At 35.4% G+C, this 11004-nt stretch overlaps 2 protein-coding genes across 2 annotated transcripts in view; both read left to right on the top strand.

Moving 5' to 3' along the window:
* The first annotated feature begins 697 nt into the window (after window positions 1-697).
* Window positions 698-6360, top strand: LOC107675664 (uncharacterized). The gene is made up of 9 exons (XM_016470083.1): window positions 698-810; window positions 920-1007; window positions 2078-2143; window positions 2252-2415; window positions 2510-2600; window positions 4903-4968; window positions 5078-5241; window positions 5336-5426; window positions 6142-6360. The coding sequence occupies exons 1-9, from the start codon at window positions 766-768 to the stop codon at window positions 6243-6245; spliced, it is 879 nt and encodes a 292-aa protein (XP_016325569.1). The 5' UTR covers window positions 698-765; the 3' UTR covers window positions 6246-6360.
* A 484-nt stretch (window positions 6361-6844) lies between these two features.
* The window catches only part of LOC107675666 (tumor susceptibility gene 101 protein-like), a 14176-nt gene continuing 10016 nt past the window's right edge, over window positions 6845-11004 (top strand). The window contains exons 1-7 of the mRNA XM_016470084.1: window positions 6845-7189; window positions 8231-8318; window positions 8396-8461; window positions 8540-8703; window positions 8882-9008; window positions 9958-10015; window positions 10196-10290. Coding sequence (XP_016325570.1) covers window positions 7148-7189; window positions 8231-8318; window positions 8396-8461; window positions 8540-8703; window positions 8882-9008; window positions 9958-10015; window positions 10196-10290 — 640 coding nt within the window. The 5' untranslated portion in view covers window positions 6845-7147. The remainder of the gene's footprint in view (window positions 7190-8230; window positions 8319-8395; window positions 8462-8539; window positions 8704-8881; window positions 9009-9957; window positions 10016-10195; window positions 10291-11004) is intronic.

The following is an 11004-nucleotide window of genomic DNA, read 5'->3' on the forward strand; positions in this document are numbered from 1 at the left end:
TAAATCAGCATATCAGAATGATTTCTGGAGGATCATGTGACACTGAAGACTGGAGTAATGATGCTGAAAATACAGCTGCGCATCACAGGAATAAATTACGTTTTGAAACATATTACAATATAAAACCGTCATTTAATTTGTAATAATATTTCACAATATTACTGATTTTACTTCATTTTTAAACAAGTAATTGAAGCCTTGATGAGCAAAATATGCTTCTTTCAAAACATCAAAAACTGTAATTATTCCAAACTTTTGACCGGTTGTGTGTGTGTGTGTGTGTGTGTGTGTGTGTGTTTATTAATTACACCATTAATCACTAGCAACAGCAAAAAAAAAAAAAAAAGTTAGTTCCCCAGACCTAGCAGAACTGTACATTGTACACTAGGTAGACCATAAAGGCAGCTCTTCACGAGTTTTTATGTTTTAGACAGCAGTTTGTTTATCAGTGTAAGTGTGTTTGTGTGTGGCTGTACATCAGTCACTGACCTGAATAAATGCCTCCTTCCACGCTTTGTTGTCCTAGAAAGACAGTAATGTTTATGTGCGGTTTATTTGTACTGAATGACCTTTAGTTGGTAGATCATAGTTCATCACAGTAAATCCCGCTATTGGCTCTTTCTGACAATCACATGGTTTATTGCGCTGAAGCGAGGACTCTTAAGAAGTTCTCAGACACTTTCGGTTGTGATAAACACCGCAGAGTCTTCAGGAGCGAAAGCGCACTTCCTCTGCTCTGGCTCGACCTGTGTTTCATCTGAAGTCATGACAGTTACACCAGTCCGTGATCTGAGGAGGATCTTACCCAGGGTAAAAGTCTGAGGATTTCTTATGGAAATGTCTTACAGTTTGTATTTCATAAGTGTTTTTTACATATACGAAGTCATTATGAGAGTCGTGTGTGTGTGTGTGTTTTCAGACATATAATCACAGGAGAGAGGTTCTGTCAGAGATCGCTACGGTCGTGTCTCAGCATCAGCACCTTCAGCCAGTGCTGGAGAGATTTGGTGAGCAGTTCAGTTCAGTTCAGTTCAGTTGATTCAAAGAGCGCTTTCCACAGCAGCACATCTGTCAGCATTCTATATCAACTCTGTAGGTTTACTTATTATGTTTTATTTAGCTGTTATACATTAAATTCTACAGTCTTAAAAATCCAACTTCCTGTTTTGAAGCAAAACTGTTTTAAAGGTTGATGTTGTGTAGGAGAAATCTTATTTCTTTAAATAATGATAATAATATAATAAGCATTTAATTCATCACAAAATAATTGTATAATAATTTAAATAATTAAAAATAAATAAACTAAGTATTTTAAGGTAATACAAAATTATTACTTTTAGCACTTAATATGCTTTTATTAACTTAAGTTTATATCATATTCAGTAGCCTGCTATTTGTTGATATGTATTTTATGTAAAAATAATCATTTAATTTACAAGTCATGTGGTTATGAATCAGTGTTTTCCTAGTGATTCATACTTATTTTTTTAAATGTTTTTCACATTCAGACCTTTCTCATTTTAGAAGGACATATGAAAATATGTAATTATGCAGAGATATATATATATATATATATATGTACACTGAGATATTACAATTAGGCATCACAACATATTCACTCACACTTTAAAATGTTAAACACAAATAACAATGTTATGGAGCTTTAAATAAATACATATAATTATATAATATTTTTTTTAAATAATAAAATCATATTTTACCATTTTAAATAATTAAACGATTCTGAAAAGTATTTTAAAGTAATATAACATTTTGTTGTACTTTTACATTGACAATAAAGAGTATGACTTGACTTGAATTTTATGTAATTAATAAATTACTTACTGAAAAATATATATGTAAATCACATTTTAGTACGGCTTGATGATATGAAAATAATTTCACAGCGATTTGTCAGTTATTTTATATGAAGAAAAGTTTACAGTGCAAACCTAATGTTTTACAATGAACCACTGACCCTTTTTAAAAGTGTATGTTTAAAAATATGTTCATAGTGCACAGAATTGACTTATTTCTTTAAGGAAATAGGTTTGTAATTGTCTTGTAATTTCTCCAGTCTTTAATGATGGCACAGCGAGGACCTTGGCTGGTTTGACTGGAACAATTAAGGTGTTTTATGAAGGTAAGTTTCACCATAAAGATAACTGGACTTTACTTTGGTTTCACGGTCAAGAAAGAGATTATTATTACATGTCTAAGAATGCACTTAGAAAACACTTTTGTGCTTCAGGGAAACACTACAATATTCCAGTGAGTTTGTGGTTGAAGGAAAGTTATCCGCGCACTGCGCCCATCTGCTATGTGAAACCCACGTGGGAGATGCTGATCGTGACCGGCAGACACGTCGACAGCAGTGGAGAGATCCTGATGCCTTACCTGGACGAGTGGAGACATGTGAGTCTACAGCATGCTACAGTGGGTTTGACCTGCCTCAATACAAAGCATGTATTCTCATGAAATGATTTGCTTGTTTTGGGTTTTTTTACAGACGCAGTGTGACCTGCACAGCTTGATTCAGGTTATGAAGGCCGTGTTTAGTGAAGTTCCTCCTCTGCGTATGCGTCTTTACCCAGAAGACTGTGAGTATAGTTTGCTTATTCATTCCCATAAACTCTTCATATCTGTGTAGAGCAGCTTCACTCCTGAATCCCTTCTTCTGTCCTAATTACTTCAAGGAAACAGATAAGCAGGCCGTTTAGACCTAGTTTAGGTGATTTGAAATGTGATAAAGTGTCCAAAGGTTGATGTAATTTTATGTTTTGACAATTATCATTGTCACGTTACAGCAACAAAAAACCCCCAAAAAACGGCTTTGATACGGCTGCCGTATTGTTTTGCAGTCTTAAAGGGGTCCTATTATGCTTTTTCACTTTTTCAACTTTAGTTAGTCTGTAATGTTGCTGTTTGAGTTTAAAAAATCTGCAAAGTTAAAAAGCTCAAAGTCCACTTCAAATGGAGATATTTTATTTAACAGAAATCACTTTTCAAAAACACTGGCCCAGCTAACCGATCACAGCACACACTGGCCCAGCTAACCGATCACAGCACACACTGGCCCAGCTAACCGATCACAGCACACACTGGCCCAGCTAACCGATCACAGCACACACTGGCCCAGCTAACCGATCACAGCACACACTGGCCCAGCTAACCGATCACAGCACACACTGGCCCAGCTAACCGATCACAGCACACACTGGCCCAGCTAACCGATCACAGCACACACTGGCCCAGCTAACCGATCACAGCACACACTGGCCCAGCTAACCGATCACAGCACACACTGGCCCAGCTAACCGATCACAGCACACACTGGCCCAGCTAACCGATCACAGCACACACTGGCCCAGCTAACCGATCACAGCACACACTGGCCCAGCTAACCGATCACAGCACACACTGGCCCAGCTAACCGATCACAGCACACACTGGCCCAGCTAACCGATCACAGCACACACTGGCCCAGCTAACCGATCACAGCACACACTGGCCCAGCTAACCGATCACAGCACACACTGGCCCAGCTAACCGATCACAGCACACACTGGCCCAGCTAACCGATCACAGCACACACTGGCCCAGCTAACCGATCACAGCACACACTGGCCCAGCTAACCGATCACAGCACACACTGGCCCAGCTAACCGATCACAACACACACTGGCCCAGCTAACCGATCACAGCACACACTGGCCCCGCTAACCGATCACAGCACACACTGCCCCCGCTAACCGATCACAGCACACACTGGCCCGGCTAACCGATCACAGCACACACTGGCCCAGCTAACCGATCACAGGAGAGATTTGGTGAGCAGTTCAGTTCAGTTCAGTTCAGTTGATTCAAAGAGCGCTTTCCACAGCAGCACATCTGTCAGCATTCTATATCAACTCTGTAGGTTTACTTATTATGTTTTATTTAGCTGTTATACATTAAATTCTACAGTCTTAAAAATCCAACTTCCTGTTTTGAAGCAAAACTGTTTTAAAGGTTGATGTTGTGTAGGAGAAATCTTATTTCTTTAAATAATGATAATAATATAATAAGCATTTAATTCATCACAAAATAATTGTATAATAATTTAAATAATTAAAAATAAATAAACTAAGTATTTTAAGGTAATACAAAATTATTACTTTTAGCACTTAATATGCTTTTATTAACTTAAGTTTATATCATATTCAGTAGCCTGCTATTTGTTGATATGTATTTTATGTAAAAATAATCATTTAATTTACAAGTCATGTGGTTATGAATCAGTGTTTTCCTAGTGATTCATACTTATTTTTTTAAATGTTTTTCACATTCAGACCTTTCTCATTTTAGAAGGACATATGAAAATATGTAATTATGCAGATATATATATATATATATATATATATGTACACTGAGATATTACAATTAGGCATCACAACATATTCACTCACACTTTAAAATGTTAAACACAAATAACAATGTTATGGAGCTTTAAATAAATACATATAATTATATAATATTTTTTTTAAATAATAAAATCATATTTTACCATTTTAAATAATTAAACGATTCTGAAAAGTATTTTAAAGTAATATAACATTTTGTTGTACTTTTACATTGACAATAAAGAGTATGACTTGACTTGAATTTTATGTAATTAATAAATTACTTACTGAAAAATATATATGTAAATCACATTTTAGTACGGCTTGATGATATGAAAATAATTTCACAGCGATTTGTCAGTTATTTTATATGAAGAAAAGTTTACAGTGCAAACCTAATGTTTTACAATGAACCACTGACCCTTTTTAAAAGTGTATGTTTAAAAATATGTTCATAGTGCACAGAATTGACTTATTTCTTTAAGGAAATAGGTTTGTAATTGTCTTGTAATTTCTCCAGTCTTTAATGATGGCACAGCGAGGACCTTGGCTGGTTTGACTGGAACAATTAAGGTGTTTTATGAAGGTAAGTTTCACCATAAAGATAACTGGACTTTACTTTGGTTTCACGGTCAAGAAAGAGATTATTATTACATGTCTAAGAATGCACCGAACAAAACACTTTTGTGCTTCAGGGAAACACTACAATATTCCAGTGAGTTTGTGGTTGAAGGAAAGTTATCCGCGCACTGCGCCCATCTGCTATGTGAAACCCACGTGGGAGATGCTGATCGTGACCGGCAGACACGTCGACAGCAGTGGAGAGATCCTGATGCCTTACCTGGACGAGTGGAGACATGTGAGTCTACAGCATGCTACAGTGGGTTTGACCTGCCTCAATACAAAGCATGTATTCTCATGAAATGATTTGCTTGTTTTGGGTTTTTTTACAGACGCAGTGTGACCTGCACAGCTTGATTCAGGTTATGAAGGCCGTGTTTAGTGAAGTTCCTCCTCTGCGTATGCGTCTTTACCCAGAAGACTGTGAGTATAGTTTGCTTATTCATTCCCATAAACTCTTCATATCTGTGTAGAGCAGCTTCACTCCTGAATCCCTTCTTCTGTCCTAATTACTTCAAGGAAACAGATAAGCAGGCCGTTTAGACCTAGTTTAGGTGATTTGAAATGTGATAAAGTGTCCAAAGGTTGATGTAATTTTATGTTTTGACAATTATCATTGTCACGTTACAGCAACAAAAAACCCCCAAAAAACGGCTTTGATACGGCTGCCGTATTGTTTTGCAGTCTTAAAGGGGTCCTATTATGCTTTTTCACTTTTTCAACTTTAGTTAGTCTGTAATGTTGCTGTTTGAGTTTAAAAAATCTGCAAAGTTAAAAAGCTCAAAGTCCACTTCAAATGGAGATATTTTATTTAACAGAAATCACTTTTCAAAAACACTGGCCCAGCTAACCGATCACAGCACACACTGGCCCAGCTAACCGATCACAGCACACACTGGCCCAGCTAACCGATCACAGCACACACTGGCCCAGCTAACCGATCACAGCACACACTGGCCCAGCTAACCGATCACAGCACACACTGGCCCAGCTAACCGATCACAGCACACACTGGCCCAGCAAAATCAAGACTTTGTAAAAGACCATAATAGGACCCCTTTAAAGAAAATGTATTGTGTGGATGTTTAGGTAAAATGACTATTGATTAGGTAAAATGACTATTCATGTTTCTTTACAGCAGGTTCTGCTTATCAGAAACGCTCAGTTGAGGAAATCTCACACGTGACGCTGGACAGAGAGGACGATCTTCCTTTCTCTGAACATAATGAAACCGTCTGTTAGCTTGCTAGATGTATCTGGAATGTGATTTTGTACACACGCGTTCTTGTTAAAGTAGACATTTGCATGAAACCGTAAACTTTTGTTTACAAATAATAATGATGAATGTTAAATTTGTGCAGCATGAATGTAAATACTCAAATTTGATGTACATTTTATGTAAATATTCATGTTTATGAAGCAAGGTTTTCATAGTGATTCATGCTCAGTTAAATGTTTATATATATATATATATATATATGTATTCATATTTGCCTGTATAAAAAAACACCTACATAAATATGTAAATATGCAGATATACACAGTGGGATATTACAATCACAACATATTCACTCAGTTTTATAAAAAAAAAAAAAAATGTGGATACTTTTAAGTTGTATTCATTAAATTGCCAAGTGCTGGTTTTGTCTGTGGACGTGGAATGCTTAACTGCGCATTTAAAAATGTGATCCAACCTAAACTAGTAAAATGACAAATAAATGATGATAAAATAGACCATAATTATTTTATTATAATAAATTATGAATTATGACTTATGAATTAAATATGTTAACAGAAACCACTTGTCAGACCTTTATTTTGGAAAACGCATCACACTCCCACCGGAAGTGAAACTGCTGTGACGCTCGCGCCACTCGTCTTGTTTATCTTCATCGAGATGAATGCTGGCCGATTTTACCTGCATTTATTGAGTTCTCATTAAGTAACTATTATTCGGACCGTGTTAATGGGCTATTGGGGTGTTTAGAGTGTGTTTGTGTCGGACAGCAGGCGTTAATACGAGTGTTTCTGGGTCTGTCGGAGTCTTGGCCTGAGCTCAGACACTCGTTTATTTCACATTTCACACATTTATTCTGTTATTTCTCTGGAGTTTAGTGTGTTTGTTTCTACTTGTGTAGTAAATCATGGCTGTTGTCAACGAAGCAACTCTTAAAAAGATGCTGAAGGTCAGTATTGTGTTTATTCTTGGTAGTTAAATTGAACGGGTAAGAATATGATGGGTGTTTAATATTGTGTAAACATGGAAAATAATCTCATATCTACTGTATTAGGCAGGTTATTTGCGTTTACATAAGATTGTTGTCATGCTGGAATTGGGTGGTTCTGGTTGCATATGTTTTGAAGTCAAACTAGTTCATATTTTATAGACATAACGCATAGCAGATCATTGTTGAATGTACATTTAAATAATTTGATATGTCGTCTTGATTAAATGTTTCATACAATTGTGATCAGACTTGTGAAGACATAAGAAATTAAAAATAAGAATTATTTATATAAAATAAAATCAATATTTTTTTGTAGAATTTCTCATTCTTGTTAATGTAAAATAATCATAAATGATATAGTACATTTGTACCATACAGTTGAAATTACATATCAGTGTTATTTTAGTGTTACTCGTATACTAAGTAGGAGTTAAATATAATATTTATTAATATTTAGAATTGGCTTTTTTATTTATTTATTTTTGTTTTAATTTTAGTCATTTTGTTATGCGCCTTTCTGATTTTTTTATGTGAATGTTGTCATTTTTATTTATTTATGCATTTGTTTGTTTTGTCTGTTTATGATTTCTTTTAGTTTTTTTTGTTGTCATTTTAGCACTTCAACTTTTTTATTTTAGTTAGTTGGCAAAAACTGTAATTTTTGTTTAAGTTCAGTTTATCTACTCTATTAGTCAGGTTATTTGTCTGTGTTTATTTAAGATATGCTGAAACGGTTGCCATACTGGATTTAGTTGTTGATTTCATATGTTGTTTTACTTTTTGAAAGTGAAAATAATTATATACATATTTTATAATAACTTTAATATCAAAAGCAAACATTTTTTTACACACATAACATATTATTGTTGAATGCACATTTAAATAGTTTGATAGTTGATACAATGTATTTTCAGACATTTCTTTGTGATAAGGCTTTATAATGGAGACACGATAGTTTGTTGGGTTATTTATATACGTGTATTATTTTCTATATTCCAGCAATACAAATACAGAGATCTCACTGTCCGAGAGATAACAAACGTCATCTCTCAGTACAAAGACCTCAAACCTGTTATGGATGCGTACGGTAAGATTTTCTCATCCTGGGTCTCTGGAAACGTAATTCTTTGAGTTTTCCATGAATAACTGCTGTTTCTTTCACAGTGTTTAATGACGGATCATCCAGAGACTTGATGAGCCTCACAGGAACTGTTCCAGTTAGTTATAGAGGTGGGTTAGAGAACTGTTTATCGTGTAAAGATGAAGGCCGCATTATAACATATAACCACGCATGTTTTCCTGTTTCAGGGAATGTGTATAATATCCCCGTGTGCTTGTGGCTGCTGGATACGTATCCCTACAATCCTCCCATATGTTTTGTGAAGCCCACCAGTGCGATGATGATCAAGACCGGCAAACACATCGACGCCAACGGCAAGATCTACCTGCCATACCTGCACGAGTGGAAACATGTACGACTCCATCCATCACACGAAATTATTTCATTCTGATGTCTAATATAATCTCAAAAAAGATCATGTTTTATGCTCTTTAAATACACTTTGCCAGTGATTGATATTAGAAATCAGGAACCCGGAACAGGTCAGATCTCTCACTCATTTTTTATTTTATTTCTCCCTGGCCCATCAGCCTCAGTCAGATCTGTATGGGCTCATCCAGGTCATGATTGTGGTGTTTGGTGAGGAGCCGCCTGTTTTCTCCAGACCCACCACACAACCTCCTTACCAGGCCTTCCAAGCAGCCGGACCCCCGAACCGTAAGCATAACTTTTTATCTCTTCAAGCCCTGGGTTCATGTGCGAATCTCACAATACAACTGACAAGAATTTTCCAAGAGAAACGGACAGTTTTAAATAAGAATTTCAAAATAAGTAGTTATATTATTTTTATAAAGAAAATGAAACTTTAGGCATCTCAATTTTTTTGTAGATTTTGTATGCATACATCAATGTTATTTTAGTATTACTTATATAATGTTATGGTAATTATTAATATTTTGAATTAGCTTTTATATTTAGATTTTCCGTTTTCTTTTTAATTTTTCTTTAAATTTAAGTAATTTTGTTTTGTGTTTTTGTCATTTTTATATGACTTTTGTCATAATATTTCTATTTAGCTTTTATTTGTTTATTTATTAGTTTTTACTTCAACTTAAAATTATATATTTATTATTTATTTCAGTTATATTCAGTTAAATTTAAGTTTCAATTTAAGTTTTTTAATTCAATATTTATATTTTACTCAGTTACTGCAAAAATATTTTTTATTTAAAGGGGTCATATGACGTTGCTAAAAAGAACATTATTTCGTGTATGTATTATAATATATGTCATTATACACATGTGTCCTCATAAACCCTATGTACCAGTACACATACACACACACACACACACACACACACATATATATGTATATTAATTTTAATGGTACTGAAAATAAACTTAATTTTTTATTTATGCAAAATATAATTTCTTTGTTTGTTTTTTTTCTTTTGGTTTTGTCAATAGTACACAGGCATTTCTTGACCTGGAGATATATTTATGCAACTTAATTTTTAGCTCAGATTTCTCATATATAAAATAAGCTTTACATGATCAATTAACCATTCCCAGTTGTCAAAGTAATGCCTGTTTTAAACAGCTGAGGTCTCCCAGCACCAGCAGTGCATATGTAAGTGTTTGTTTTGTGTCCTGCTCCTCCTTCCAGAGTCCTATATGCCAGGAATGCCAGCAGTATCTCCATACGGGCCCAACCCAAACCCCTGGTAATGACTCCTTCAGTCTGGCCAAAGATCATGCAACAGTCTAATCAACATTTAATAAACCTGTTAAAATTATTTGTATTTTTTTCAGCACTCATGATATGAAAACACTTTGTATAAAAACCTGTTTTGTAATTACAGAGCGTGATTAACTGGTTATGTAATGATTTGTGTCCGCTTCAGTGGTTATCCAGGTTACCCTTACCCGGGAGGCAATGCTTATCCTGCCACAGGCGGTCCAGCGCATTACACTTCCCAGACTCCTGTCACTACTGTGGGTGAGTTGGCATGTTTGCCTTTGGCTCAGTTTTATAGCTAAACTACATCATATACAATCATACTAGGGCTGTGTATCACCAGCAAAGTCATGATACGATACATATCCCGATACAGATGCCTCGATACGGGACTGCACTAATTTTCACCTCAGCAGAATTGAGTAAAACAGCTGTTTATTAAACACTGCATGCTATAGGGCTGTTGCTAACTATTGGCAGAGCAGGCAGTTGACCTCTGCATTATGAAGGGCCTCCATAACTGTACCACAGTACAATATAGCTAGGTAATGGCATATGTTTCATGTTTACATTGGGCACACCCCACCAGGTACAATATTCTGATTGTTTGCATCTTGTTTTTAAGCCCATAAATAGTAATGTGCTCGTTCTAATAAATTTATATTGTAATGCACTCATACTAATATATTACAAAATCATCTTTACATTGCTGGTAGGTTATCATTTCACAAATTAACACTTTCTATGTTTAAAAAAATAAAAATTAGAAGAGTTCTAAACTAATGCGCTCTCTTCTGTATCTAATGCACACACACATGCTCAGTCACTCACACAGATCACGCTGCGGCCGCACTCAGACATTCAAGAACAAACTTTTTAGCGCTGCCCCGCAGTTTTATCAACTAAATAGCTTAATCGCTCAAGAGCTACATTATCTTTCTCAACAAGGAGCTGGTAACATCATCGTTTCTAAAG

The sequence above is a fragment of the Sinocyclocheilus anshuiensis genome, unplaced genomic scaffold, assembly GCF_001515605.1.
Source record: "Sinocyclocheilus anshuiensis isolate Anshui unplaced genomic scaffold, SAMN03320099.WGS_v1.1 scaffold2114, whole genome shotgun sequence".
NCBI classification, from domain to species: domain Eukaryota; kingdom Metazoa; phylum Chordata; class Actinopteri; order Cypriniformes; family Cyprinidae; genus Sinocyclocheilus; species Sinocyclocheilus anshuiensis.